A 15,273-nucleotide genomic window follows, 5' to 3' on the forward strand; every position below is an offset into this window, starting at 1 on the left:
ACTGACTTAGTCTAAATAGGAATTCCAACAGTTTAAATTGAAATTCCACTTGGTTCTTGGGAATTATGGATCCAATGTGGTTGATGAATCAATAAATGAATTGAACTTAATTGAAATTTCAATTTTCATAAGGAGGACCATGGGTATTAATGGATTCAAACATCCACTAAGGTTATACTGCGTCCTACTGACTTTCAATTCCTAAATCTTAATGGATTCCAATTTCCATCAGGAGGACCACAAAAATGTACAACCTGTAACTTCCGAGAGGCCCCGGTTCAATTATATACAGATCCCGGACCCGCATCAAACCCAAGATGTTTAACATGATAGATAGTGACTGTTCCTTCGCTGAACGCTACCACAGGTGAAAGTCACGAGTCTTTCGGATATGACCTTTAGAATTGTGGGGACCACCATTTTAAGGTGTCGCAGTAGGTGTTTCCATGATAAAGAAACCTTACCACTACGGCCGTGAACTCTAGTATGCATGCATCAAACTTTGTGGTACTTCATCTACAGCTGTTGACATCTCGACAGGAGTGAAACGTTCTTGAAGGGAACGTTATACAACATACCAACAATGTTTCGACATTTAATTTATATTGGTGATTTTCAACTATGCATGACCTATGCTGTTTCAAAAACGAGCTTCGGCCCCTTGACACGTAAACTAGGGATTGATTGATTGATTTTTGCCGTATCGAAAACGTAAACTAAGGAACGTGAAATTGTTTTAATGCACAATTCCCAGCCGGATAAAACACTACAGTCCTTACATACACGGTTGTACGAGCTACAACAGGGAATACCCTTTTACTGAAACCCACGAATATAAAAAAAAAAAAAAGGTTTCTTTAACTGTTTCTTATAGATACAAAATATTTTACAACAAAGAGATCTGATACTGAATGGGCTCAAAAAGTAATCTTACCCATCGCACATGTATGAAAATACTTGTTGATTATAATCGTATTTGTTTTCATAAGTGCAAAAAATAATACCGCTGGTTTTGCGCTTTTCAGACACAGAAAACACACATTTTAGCCTGACGAGACAACGAAAATATACGAGATTTATCACCAATATTTGATATTTAGAACGAGCACCTGTTTGTGTCCCATATCTTCATTTCCTACACTCATGGATTTAAAATGGCCTATCCTCGCTTTGTTGGTGACCCTTGTGGTCTGTTCCTCTGAGCGGCTGCAAAAAGTATCCTCTCTACAATTCCTCGTCACTGTTAACACGACCTTCAAGTAAGTCATCCAAATTAATTCAATGAAAACCCGCCAGTGTCAAAAATTAACGCACGTATTACTGTCATGTGTAATGAACTTCTAGAATAATCTTAAGTAAATTAAAGTGAACTGTAAATGATTTATTTGTCTGTGATAGCCTGCAGTTTTAGCGTCTATGAAACTCGATGGTATATAAGAAGGGAAAAAAAATCTGATACTTGCAGTTTATTTAGCAGCTTGCTACATATTTTTAAAAGTAAAAAGAGAGCATGTTAAAGCTACATGTAAAAACGTTTAATATCAGTTGGTATGTTTATAACTGTAACGCATTGTGTATATGTGTGTCGGTATGAGAAATTAGTAAATGAGGCCAGTTTATGTTGATATAAACTTCACGTTTTATGATTGATTGAGTTTGTATCTATCTACTGAAGTTAAGGTGAAACTCGTATCAACTTCAAAACAATTCAAATATTTACTTATAGACGCAATATAATACACCACACATTGACTGTTTATCACATTACATAAATCGCTAACTCATTCTTCGTTTTATTACATGTAAATCATCGCATAGTTTTGAATAATTCTTCTTGACTGTTGCTATTTTCATTTCATCTATATTTGAATTTGTCAATCCAATGATTGGAATTAATATTAATGAAGGTAGATGTTGGTTTACTTCTTATTAATATTATCTATATTGATTATGCATATCTTGGAATTTTTTATTTAATGTATATTTTAATGATCTGCAGCTAATTTGTACTTTTAATTGAATTGAGAGGGATCTTCAGTTTGATATTTTCGAGATAAGACGAAACATGTCGAGAAGATTTATGCTCCTGTAAAATAATTAGATAAGAAAAGGGAAGGGGTAAACCATGTGAAATATGCTTGTTATTTTAAGTACACGTAAAAAAAAATCAATTAAATAAAGTATTAGACACATTGTAATCTTGAATTTTGAAATAAAAAATGATTGTAAATTGCGTCGAAACACTGTATACGGGGTTATTTTGGACCCGTGATATTTTCGCCTTTCTGCAATTGCTAACGGTTTCGTCCTGTTTTAAATTCGTCCACACACAGTTGTGTTAAAAGAGATATAATGGAAAGAACAGTTTCACCCGAACAGTTTTGAATTCATTCACTGACAACAAGGACGAAAGGAACGAAAATAAAACAGGGGCAAATATTTCCCTGTAGATATAATACATGAATTTTGCTTGCTCTCTCTCTCTTATTGATGTTTTCCGCCACACTCATCAATTTTTCAGTTATCTGGCGGCGCCCAGTTTTTATTGGTGGAAGAGAGAACCCAGATACAATGTACCTGGGAAGAGACCACCGACATTCCGAAAGTAAACTGAGAAACTTTCTCACTTACCGACGCGAGCGGGATTCGAACCCGTGCTGACAGAGTTGAGAGAGGCCGTGTGATTTTGAGCGTGATGCCCTAACCACTCGGCCACGGAGGCCCCTATTTTGCTTGCTCCTCATGAAGCAAATTGAAATAGTTCAAAAGTAATTTTGAACATGAACGGAATATATGAAATACAATTTTCTTCTCAAATGTGCCTGTCATGATATATTATATCTACGTTTTCTGTGTACTTATTTCATCCAATTGTTTTGAAAATCTGATACAGAATAAAAACAAACAAAAGGAAATAAATCAAATAAGAGATCTCCAATGCAACATTTCAGTGAAACGATTTCTCCATGTTCTATAGTGGGATGGGATCTCTATACTCCTCTATTTTTTGGTAATTATATATATATATATATATATATATAAGCACGAAAACTCAACAACACCCTACTTTCTTAAAGTGTCGGATCTAAGAAGATGCAAGGCCGGTAGAGAAATTTATAAAAGCACTGAAAAGGCTTGTCGTGTTTTCGTGGTGTGTGATATTTGTTTATGTAATATATGTCTCTTGATAAAGACGCGGGTTGCGTCGAAAATTTGAGTTTTAAATAACCATCAGTGTCGTGGCCTTTTCAGCGCGTTTATATATAAAATATATGAATATATATATATATATATATATATATATATATATATATATATATATATATATATATATATATATCTCCAGGCATTGCGGTTACGGGGGGGGGGGGGCACTTATTGAGACTGGGGACCACCTTGAGGGCCCAGGGGGCAAAGCCCCCGGAAGCTCCTCGATTTTACAGATTTTATATAGCTTGAGATATGTCTCCTATTTAAGTCATTTGTACTATTTTCTATCATTTTTAATGTAGTGAAATTAGTAAAATGACAATATTTTAAGGGGGGTTTTTTTGGAGAAAAATTAAGTTCTCCCAATATAGAAATTCAAGAAATCAAAAGATTTTGTCATTTATTTCACAAGGAAAGGAAGACATTATTGCTTCTTTTATCGTTTAGTACATTTTTCTAAACAAGATACCACGATTTACATTAAATTAATCACCGAACTCGAATGAATTCGTTAATGCAACATTTATCGTAAGTGGGTATAATGAGAATCAGTGACAGAAATGGTGACTTGTTGGAGTAAAGTTCTTTAGGTATTCAGAATGACTATGATACAGCACGTGACACTAAGTTACCTAACGTATTTGATTTCATATTACACAGGGTAGATAACTGTATCTTACAAAAAAATATACCATCAATTATTCAAAGGAATATAATTACCAAGAATTAATTACGGAGGGGTGAAATGTAAATGCACTAACAACTCTGCTAACCCGACGCGCTCAACGTGTTTATCTCCATATTGAAATGTAGAAGTAAGATGCCTTCAGCTGGAATAGATGGACATTATTTATTCTTGACATATTTTAAAACTTCAAAAATTATGAATAAAGATGAGGTAGATTGTCTGTGATGTTTACTAGGGGGCTAGGGGGCCTTGACATACATCGTTTATGATTCGCGATCCATGCCAAATGTTTTTGATAGACATTTACTTTGAGATGTGTTGACAGTCCATTAATGCAAGAATTCTCTTGAAAATGAACAATTGAAAAACACATTTTAATTAACTAAATTTCTGATTTTCAATCGGGCATATGAATAATATTTTACCATCTCTGTGAAATCTACTTAGTGTACACTTGGAGATCGGAATAATAAATCTACTGATAGTGGGCAGAATAACACAAGACTGGTGAGACCCAATAGTCCACATTTAATGCACACACACGCGCGCGCGCGGAATTTGAGGAGTTAGATCTTAACAAGTAATGTTTAAGTGATTGATTGTATATTGTTTAACGTCCCACTCGAGAATGCTTCACTCATATGGAGGTCTACGTCACCATTGCCGGTGAAGGGCTGTAAAATTTAGGCTTATGCTCAGCGCTTACGAATAATGTATGTCCATTACAAATAACATCAGTACTATGTCATCCATTACAATTTTCTATCAGTGACTGCATAGCGACCATTAAGACCCCATGGCTGAAGCCTGGTTCAAAGGGAGAGAAAATCTACGTGGGAGGATGTGACGAGGGGCCGCTGAATGTCAGTGTTGGCCCCGAGGAAACGGACAGCAATTCTATGGTACGTAAACAGTGGTGTCTAAAAGTACTGTCTTTCTAGATCATTTACATACATGAACAAACATTTTCCTCTAACTACAACAAAAGTGTACTTTGTGCATTATTTCTCTATATTTACATTCACTACGCTTCACCCTTATCCTTCTTGTAATAAACATTTAGAAATTGGATAACCACTGGCTATGAATACCATTGACCCAATCTACATGTAGGCTGACGAACATCTTCAAAACATAATTAGAATGATTAGAATGTAGATATAAGAAATTTTATGTGAGATTATAAACCTCGATCTACGTCATATCGGTGTATATATGCAAGTGTGAAGAGGCTCGAGAAAAGACATTCCTTAAATGTACATTCATACACCAGCGCCATTTGGATTTCCGTAAAAATATAGTTCCGATGTGCATCATCAACATATAGAAGTAAGAAAGGAATGTCTGATCGTCAATTAAATCAAAATTCTAAGAATTGAAATCGGAAATTCAAAATAATAATGTGTCATTTATGGGTCTCCCATCACTGAAAGTAGGAATGCATGAATTGCAGCAACTGTACTCTGATAGTTTTTGCAAAATAGAATATAATCTCTCAAAATACAATTTTAGAATGTTGAAGAATCAATATGTTGATACAGGTAATTATAGCCTTTGTATCATTGCTGCATGATTCTTAGAAACATAAAATATGCACGTCAATCTAACAAAAGTGAATTAATTTCATCTATAAAAACATAAATAATTTTTCATTTTCATCATTTTTGAAATAGAGAAAGTGGTTGGTTGGTTGAATATTGTTTAACGTCTTTCTCTCACATGGAGACATCACCAATGCAGTCCTTCACCTGCAAAATTTAGGCCTATGCTCGGCGCTTATGGCCATTGAGCAGGGAGGGATTTTTATCGTGTCACACCTGCTGTGACACGGGGCCTCGGTTTTGCGGTCTCATCCGAAGAACCGTCCCATTTAGTCACCTCATAAGACAAGCAAGGGGTCCTGAGGACCTATTCTACATGTAACTTGGATCCCCACGGAAAGGGTCGTTGAGTAGACATACAATTTAACACAAAGGCAGTTGTAACGTCACGTGATGTCAATTACCTTACGATTCAAACGAAAAACATTAATCATATTTCGTAGAAAATACCTTACAAGAATAATAAGATATTGTATTACAAAGCAAACATAATTCAGCTATCTCAAATATTATAACGTACGGCAAACTAACAACTCAAATTTAGGACAAACGGGATGAAGATAGGTGTTCACAGCAAAATAACAACTCAACTGTATGACAAACGGGATGATTTCAGCTTCTCCATTGTCAACTTCCCATATTGATGTAGCAATATTCCATTATCACCTGCATATGGTGTTTATATATATCAACTGATTCGATACGCAAGAACTTGTTCTGCGTATGATCAGTTTTTGAATCGAGGCAGGCTACTGACAAACAAGTTAATGTTACACTGATTTCAACAGTCTTGTTTACAATGTTTCAGATCGTTCACTTAACATTTTATTCGTCTGTGATAATTGATGCATCTCCTCCTTCGTGTGAAATCCTCTTCACGGGTTCCTATCTCGTGCCAACGGCCAAAGAAATGGGGATGTCCCTTCTTCCAAACTGCTTTACAGGAGATTCCCGGGAGGGTTATCACATGACCTATTATTGGTTCAAAATATTCGACTGGAAATTCGGATGAAGATGTTGTTTATGAATTTCTGGCATAAAAATATTTGTCATTCGCCTTTGAAATGTTTTTTTCAATACACGTCTATCTGATCTGGTCTGATTATTTCATGAGGCTGATCAACATTTTCTCTCGTACTTTTACAAAATTAGGTAGATTCTTTGAAACACTAGTACTACTATTGCGTATATCAATGTAGAGTTGTAATTGCATTTGAAATGAAAAGGTGAAGATTTAATCTCAAAACTCTTATAAAGAATACAAATTTAAGAGTAAGTATAGTCATGGACACATTAGAAGTGGAATCAGGTGTCTAGGAGGATTTGAAATAGTTTTAAAATAGAAAAGTGAGAGGGCCGAGTGGTTAGAGCATCGCGCTCAAAGAAAATATGAATAAGTTAATGCACACCGGAGAGAAAAAGCACCGGAATTTATCTTTGAGAATATTCTAAAGTACTTATATATTCGACTGAAATATGATTTATTTTTTCGTGGTGCATTCCCTTGCAGTTCGTCGATACAAATTTTGTGTTACACATATTTGCACGATATCAAATGAAATAGAATTTCTGCTCTTTATCAAAAGGTAGGGGGAAAAAAGAAATTTATTAAACTTACTTGATAATTACCAAGTAGAATTACTTGACAATACAACATATCTTTGGATCAAATGCTGTGTTTCATACCGATTGTTAGGCCATTCTTGGCACACTGATTTTGACTACGGATAACTCCGTTTACCTGATCAAAATATAGGGCTCACGGCGGATGTGACCGCTTGACAGGGGATGCTTACTCTGCCAAGGCACCTGATCCCACCTTTGGTATATCCAGGGATCTGTACTTACCCAACTCTTTATTTTTTATTGGTTATAGGAATTATGAGATTGATCACTGTTCGTAATCTTCGCCTTTCATCTGTTCTCTAAAATCATTTTGTATTTGCAGTATGTTCACTTGACTTTCCACTCGTCAGTGATAGAAGATGCCTCTCCCCCGTCATGCATTATCCCCTTTAATGGGACATACCTTGTTCCCACGGCCATCCATCCTGGAATGTCACTGCTCCCCAACTGTTTTGTTATGGACTCAAGAGAGGGATACCATATGACGTATTACTGGTTCAAAATCTTCGACTGGAACTTGGGATGAGCACATATCGCATACAGAAAGTGTTTCACGTGATACGCTTACGCGCGTGATTATTATATATTTGATTGATTAAAAGGTATTTGTTTATCATACATGTAGATATACAGGCTTCAATACATATGTTGTAAGTTCATGTACATAGTTCCTAATTACCGATTGTGTATTTATATACATTTCATAGACCATTCGACAGGGGATGGTTACTCCTCCTAGGCACCTGATCCCACCTCTGGTGTGTCCAGTGATCCGTGTTTGCCCAACTCTCTATTTTGTATTGCTTATAGGAGATTGGTCACTGTTCGTTATTTTCGCCTTTCATTTCATAAACCATACATGTAGCATTCTTCAAAAATACCAGGTAGAAGCGATGTGAATTGAAATTTTCGAACCCTGGTTCTGTTGGTATAGCAATTATAGAAACATGATACAATGTTAAATGGCGGAGGGTTGTAAAAGAAATAGATAATGGCTGTTCTTGCTTGGTTTAAATGTTCACACAATTTGATATAGAAAAAAAAAGTTTTACCTTTCTGACGAAATTACTGTCACCTGTCTATAGTAAGACATATACTGCGTTGAATTTAAAAGAATTACACATTTTATATTCATAAAGCATATTTTTGTTTTATGTAAAGGTCTTATTCTGTAAATAAGAGTTTTGCACTAACAGCGGCACAATGCAAATGTAAATTATGGTTGAATAAAATAAGGAAGTAATGATAAAAACTAGACGAGACAACAAAACCTCTTTGAACCACCCGGGTCATTGAACTGTACAAGAATTAGTCAGAAAATAATATGTCTAAGATATCTTTGAATATACATTGTGTGTATAACGTAAATGCATTTAATTGATACATTTAGTATTTTAATTGTTTTTTTTTTATCCTGCTTAAAACCTAATATTTTTCCCCAGAAATTAACCATCCAAAGACATCATTCTTTTTAGCACTTCATGCTCTATATCAAAACGTTAGCATAATATTACATTTTAAAATTAGCAATTAAATAATAATTATTGTCGTCAGACGAAACCCAATGAAGTATTGAAATTATGCATATAATCTTAATTGCAGTATTCTGGAAGATATTATTTTGGAAAAATGTGCAATTCAAATTTGTATATTTGCAAAAAAAAACAAAAAAAAAACCCCACCAAACAACAACACCAGTATAACACCCCGCTAGTATTAGTAACTGTGAGATATAATTATCAGTCCCCTACCGATTTGTAAAACCGAAGGAGACTATGGCTTTCCTCTCAATCTGTCCCTCTGTCTGACTATCAGTCTTTCCCATGTTGGTTTTCCAGATTTTATTCCCATTATGTTTGCGTGGATTCATTTGACAGTGAAGTTTCAGGGTAGTAAACTAGTTCGAATTTCGTAACGTTTTAAAGAAATTAAGTTTTATATTTTGCGGTTTTTTTATTAATCGGGATCATAAGCGCCGAGCATAGGCCTAAATTTTGCAGCCCTTCGCCGGCAATGGCTACGTCTCCATATAAGTGAAAAAAATCTCTAACGAGACGCTAAACACTATACAACCAAACAAGTGTCCTACATTGGAAGCGCTTCAAGTCACGAATTTTGTCGGATGTGACCTTAAAAACGGAGGTCCCGTGTCAAGGCAGATGTTGGCACGACAAAGAAACCTCACTGCTACGGCCATATAGCGAGTACTCCATGTCCTATATCAAAGCGTCATGCATACATGTAGGCCAAAATTCGTGGCACTCCACGTCTAGTGACGTCTCGACATGAGTGAACAATTCTTGAATGCGACTTAAAACAACAAAACATGATCTATCATTTTCTTTAAAACATCTTTATCAGTTTTCGGATATGATTTCAAATATTTTTATATAATCGTTGTAGCATTGACTGTTAAATGACCTAAATGACAAACTATTTCCATACACCCGTTTTTGAGACAGTTGATGGCATCATAGGGAGAATGTGTGTCGGGAACCAAAAGTAGATTAATATGGCCTCATTTTGGAATTTTATGGTTATACATACAAACATCGCGTTAGGATTATGTTATGCACACTGTGAGACCTAGAACCATCGAACTTGGTCAGTTGATCTTGGAGGGAATGTGTGTTACGATCAAAACGTAGAACACTCTGTCCTTATTTTGGAATTGCGATTTACAAACCCAAAGTATGTGCTTTGGTGCCTTTTATCTAACATATAACGACATATTTCAAGCATGACGCATTTTTATTTAGAGTAAATGAAATGGTGACCGTGAAGATAAGGAACACTTATCAATCTCCTAACTTCTATCAGGAATACAAAATTAAATGTTGGACAAACACGGACCCCTGGATATACCAGAAGTGAGATCAGGTGCCTAAGAGGAGAAAGCATCCCCTGTCGACCGGTCACACCCGCCATGAGCCCTATATCGTGACCAGGTAAACGGAATTACCTGCAATCAAAATCAATTTGCCAAGAACGGTCTAACAATCAGTATGAAACACGTCAGACAGCACCTGCCTTGCTGAATATTTGCGCTGTGTTACTGCGAAATGTACCGGGTATTCTCGCAAGCGTCGCATAACGACACTGGTATGATTTACATGCATGTCTTTCGTTCTCGTTGTGTGCAGATATTTTGTTTTACACATATGTCATTTTAACCAATATACTTTGCACTGATCAAATATCAAAGCTGTGTTTTATAAAAGTGTTCTGTTATGTTCGTGGGCCTCCTATTGATCAGTCTTTTGCCTGCCGTGGACCGGAGTCCCTCTCCCTTTCCTATACACCCTCTATCAACTAAAGAAAAATGTGTTCAGAAAGATGAAGATAACGAACAGTCTCATAGCTCATATAAGGAATACAAAATAAAGAGTTGGGCAACACAGGCCTCAGAGGTGTGATTAGGTGCCTAGGAGGAGTAAGCATCCCCTGTCGACCGGACACAACCCTCTGTGGTCCTATATATAGACATGCAGACTTATGTATGAAAGGTGAAGACAACGATCAGTGATCAATCTCATAACTCCTATAAGCAATACAAAATAGCTAGCTGGGCAAACACGGACCCCTGGACACACCAGAGGTGGGATCAGGTGCCCAGGAGGAGCAAGCATCTCTCGTCGACCGGTCACATCCGCTGTGAGCCCTATGCACAGCTGTAAGAGTAAACAAAATAAGATAATGACAATTAGATTGAACTATTGTATCAAGCCGATCTAGCGGTAGTGGATTCAAAATAGCTAATTTTAATTAGATTGGTATCAAACTTGTTGAAATACTGCTTATTGGATAAATTTGCAACTTATGTACATGTATAAGTTATACATCATGAATCCGTTCTGTGTGTATGATAAGTGTGAAATCTAAAAAACTAAAAGTAAAAGTTAATATTAACTCTCCCGAGTACGAAAGTTTTCAGAAAATGTTTACGACAAGTATTTTTATCATCTGCACGTATGACAAATTGTAAAATAAATGTGAGTATATGAAGATTTACTCGTACATTAATTAACCAGATGACATATGATATGACCTTTCTGCACTTAAATTCAACTTTATAAGCTCTCCATGATTTGCCTAATTCAATGTACATGACAAATGCGTTGTAATATAAAGTAGAATAGTCTAATTAAGCAAACATTATGATGAAATATTGTATAATACATATTTTGTACCAGGTGTGATTAATCTGCATTTTACACGTTGTTAAACTTTGAATATTATCAAACTCCTGTCTTATTATAAAAACATCTTACATTTATTGAAATTGAATAAGAATTTATTGGATCCCATGTCATCATCGAAACAGAGAACTGTCATTGCAATTTATAGATGAAATATAAGTGAAGCTATACCAGATAAAGGATGAACGCAAAAATTATAACCCTATCAGATGGAGATATGGGTAAAGATTGCAACAATATCAGCTGAAGCGGTGAGGAAGACCTCGGAAGGTCATAACAGTATTTCCAGCAATAACAAATCCGGATTAGATTAGGTCCTTAGTACCCGTTGCTTGTTGTAAGAGGCGACTAAATGGGGAGGCCCTTCGGATGAGATCGCAAAAACCGAAGCGTCATGTCACAGAAGGTGTGGCAAGATAAAAAAAAAAAACCCCTCCCTGCTCAAAGGCCATAAGCGCCGAGCATTGGCTTAAGTTCTGAAGCCCATGAACTACAACAGTGGCATCTCCATATCTGTGAAAAATTATCGAGCTGGACGTTAAACAATATATAATCAACCCGCAATATCCTAAACGCAAAGTCTTCTCGCCAACACATCTAGTGATTTAAACTTGTGAATTTCAGTCAATTGTATCCATGTGTCAATATTCTTAATGTTTTATGTTGCAAATTCTGTCCTTTGCAGTTTTTCCTTTTGCCATGTTACTAATTCCTATAAAACCCAAACCTTGACATCTAATGAATTAATTTTAGATTGGTCGGTTATTTTCATCTTTCTATATTTACAGATAATAAATATCTTGCTTGTTAAAGGTTTCTACATGTAAACTGTTTCAAAAGGTAGTTGCCAAATGCTTTGGTAATACATTTCTGTACACATTAATTGTACATGCGTAATTTTTTCTCATTGAATGATAAAGCAAAGCTCTACCTGTCAGCTAGACACTTGTAAATAAGGCGACGATCACCTCAGACGTAAAAACTTTATTTACGTTTACTTATGTTCTCCAATCAAAGATTTTGAACCAGAAGTACGTCAGGTAGGCCCCTTCCCTGGAGTCTTCGACATAACAATTGGGCAGGAGTTCATCATCGTAGCCGTCAGGACCGGGGACCAGGAAGGTTCCATTAAATGGAATCTGGCACCTTGGAGGGTCAACGTCCTCAACGTCAGAGGAGTAAAATGTCGCGTTCACGTTCTGCAAGACAAATATTAAGAGAAACTCACGTAATAAGTTCTTGGAGAGTAAAGATAATTAAATTAATCCTTTTTAGAGATGTGTATGATCGTTATATCAAAGTTTTAATGTAAGACTCACTAGAGAGAAATGTTAAGCTCATAAGCTCATTTTCGTAACTGACATTTCACTTGAACCATAACACAGTTTGAAACAGATATGTTGAAACATTCTGTGATAATGAAAAATGGGAATTATTACACATGGGATATATGAAATGGAAATGTATGGTTAAACTGGCTTAAAACAAGTGAAACCCCAATTCATTCAACTTCTAGACATCATATCATTATATAAGATGTTAACTCAAAAGCATAAACCTGTCGACTTCCAGACAACTAACACAACCCATTAAATTTCGTATTACAAACCCACATACTTTTTTGTACATAGTCAAGCAAACGTCTTATTAAGATATCCATTTTTGCACGAAGTAAATTAGTTTTCATCAGAAAGATGTGTATACCTTAATATAACATACAGATTGTATTTACTATAAAAAAAAACACACACGTAACATTCATATACCAACTTGACATAGATTTATATCATATAGTCGCCTTAGTAAAAAAAAAAACAAACAGGTACAGTATCATGAACTCAATAACGTTTCTGAATACATTTAATGAAAGGTGAATATAACAGTGATCGATCTCATTGCTGCCATCAGGGATACAAAAAAGAGAGTTGGGCAAACACGGAGCCTTGGATATACCAGAGGTGGGATCAGCTGCCTTGGACGAGTTAGCATCCCCTGTCGACCGGTCATACCCGTCATGAGCCCTATATCTGGATCAGGTAAACGGAGTAATCCGTAGTCAAATTCAGTGTGCTAAGAACGACCTACCAATCGGTATGAAACACGTCAGACACTGTTTGACCTAAATATATCTCCCCTATTTCTTATATCACATTTATTGGGCGATATAAAGCTTAATAGCAGATCTTAATGTGTATCAGTAATTGAATACTACATCGTAAATTACTGTTCTTTGCCTGCACTTCCTCCCAACCATTGTCGTTCTGAAACTGCAAGTTCATTTGACAGATCGTGAGTAGCTAATTCAAAATGATATCATTATAATTGTATCCAACTGCCTATCTGTTAAACAACCTAATTCAATCTCATGGAATAATTCTCAAATTTGAGTATGCTGTAAACTACATGCCATCTGTTTATGTTCATTATCAGGGAAATTGTGCACATTAAAGTTGTTAGAATAATGACAACTAACATATAAATGACAATTGTTACTTTAGAATACTTTATGGATACCTGGTGTTTTCTGCTTCTATTTGAAAATAGATATAAGATAAATTCAGAATCTTAGATTAAACACTATATTGACAAGGTAAGATCATTAGTAGGCAGTTTGGGTTTTATCACAATGAGGATACATTCTATTTTTCTTACTACTATGCTTTTTCCGTCAGTTGCTGGAGTTATTTGGTACGTTGCTGGTCCTTTATCACAGTTCCCCACTCGAATCGGCTGGGTTTCATTCCAGCTCTTTCCTGGTGGTAGCCAGGGTGTTAAAACGTAAGCAATGCAGCCACTGAAAGACCATAAGAGAGGGTAATGAACGCGGAAACATTTCCCCTGTTAACCTCGCTTCCCAGACAGTAACATGAACTGTTTTCATGTGGTTTCCGCACAAAAATAAGCAGACAAACAAGGTTGCTGTAAATTAAAAAATTATGAGGAAGAGCATGTCAGTTTATTCCACAGAAAACCCTTCATGTTTCCTTTCTTAGCAATTTGTAATTAGTGTAATCCTCGCAACATTTAGTTAAGAATAACACGTGTCATTTCCCTAGACGATAAACAAAGACAGACACTTTATTATGATAATGAATTACTTTTATCCTCTGCTGAAAGAACGTTATGTAACAAAAATACTCACTTGTCCTCTTTCCAGGTTGCATTTACTGCAATCATGAATCGAATTCCTGTAATGTTCAATTTATTTGCTCCAACATAACGAGAACTCTCCCTGTTGTTTTGACCAGTTACCAACAAAGTTGAAATGTTTAAGGAGAGATAGACGAAGATTAAGCAAATTACCTTCATGGTGAATTGGAAATATATCAGGTGACCACTGTCAATTTGAGGTCATTGCTGAGATAAGACTGTAGTGAACAAAATACCAGTTATTGGCATCGTGAATAAATATTGAAACAGATCAAAAACAAATAAAGGACAATTGACATTCTTTAAGATGTATAATTGTATTGCCCTGCTTCATCAGCATTGGCTGGTGGAAGATAATTACTATTGTTATGTTCATATTTAAAACACACCTTTAAAAAGTACGACAATAATGCTATCCAATATATTTTTGAAATACTAATCATTTCTATTACGTACTCCTTCTCCTTAGTAAATAATTGTCTGCAGTTTAAAAAAATATTAGCAGTTAAATCCCAATTTAATTCATCGTTTGCGGTTTTACGCTATTTGTATAATAACCTGTTACATCAATTCATCAAAATTACCTGGAATTAAAATATTGACTTCAACTCGTCATGAGCAGCAAGTAAAGTTAAATTCAATTCATGCCGACTAACAATTCATTTCACCTTGAGACAATTAGGAGATTTTTATGTAACATTAATTGAGTCTCCGATCTGTCACATTTGTTTCCGCAATAGACCAGCCTTCTTACGGGGTTTGATGTCAAATGACTATATGTGTACTCTACCATTGCTAA

The 15,273-nt window shown here is 35.7% G+C and overlaps 2 protein-coding genes across 3 annotated transcripts in view; one reads left to right on the plus strand and one right to left on the minus strand.

Annotated features, from left to right (window-relative positions):
- LOC125650056 (MAM and LDL-receptor class A domain-containing protein 1-like) overlaps positions 1-14,668 on the minus strand; it is a 32,716-nt gene extending 18,048 nt beyond the window's left edge. The window contains exons 1-3 of the mRNA XM_048877999.2: positions 14,467-14,668; positions 13,977-14,118; positions 12,360-12,523 (exon numbers count right to left, since the gene is read on the minus strand). Of these exons, the coding sequence (XP_048733956.2) occupies positions 12,360-12,523; positions 13,977-14,118; positions 14,467-14,633 (473 nt within the window). The 5' untranslated portion in view covers positions 14,634-14,668. The remainder of the gene's footprint in view (positions 1-12,359; positions 12,524-13,976; positions 14,119-14,466) is intronic.
- LOC125650062 (uncharacterized) lies at positions 650-7,753 on the plus strand. Of its 2 annotated transcripts, none has more exons than XM_048878008.2 (3): positions 650-1,259; positions 4,668-4,800; positions 6,308-7,753. In XM_048878008.2, the coding sequence occupies exons 1-3, from the start codon at positions 1,144-1,146 to the stop codon at positions 6,509-6,511; spliced, it is 453 nt and encodes a 150-aa protein (XP_048733965.1). In that variant the 5' UTR covers positions 650-1,143; the 3' UTR covers positions 6,512-7,753. The 2 variants fall into 2 exon arrangements, with proteins under 2 accessions (XP_048733965.1, XP_048733964.1); XM_048878007.2 differs by having other exon boundaries at positions 7,448-7,753.
- Positions 14,669-15,273: the final 605 nt, after the last annotated feature.

The sequence above is a fragment of the Ostrea edulis genome, chromosome 5, assembly GCF_947568905.1.
Source record: "Ostrea edulis chromosome 5, xbOstEdul1.1, whole genome shotgun sequence".
Taxonomy (NCBI): Eukaryota; Metazoa; Mollusca; class Bivalvia; order Ostreida; family Ostreidae; genus Ostrea; species Ostrea edulis.

What these genes read in the sequence shown, in the direction of transcription:
- LOC125650062 (XM_048878008.2), top strand. Translation starts at nt 1,144, where the DNA reads ATGGATTTAAAATGGCCTATCCTCGCTTTGTTGGTGACCCTTGTGGTC. An exon ending in ACTGTTAACACGACCTTCAA is followed by an intron (nt 1,260 to 4,667) that starts GTAAGTCATCCA and finishes ATTTTCTATCAG; the next exon opens with TGACTGCATAGCGACCATTA. An exon ending in AAACGGACAGCAATTCTATG is followed by an intron (nt 4,801 to 6,307) that starts GTACGTAAACAG and finishes ACAATGTTTCAG; the next exon opens with ATCGTTCACTTAACATTTTA.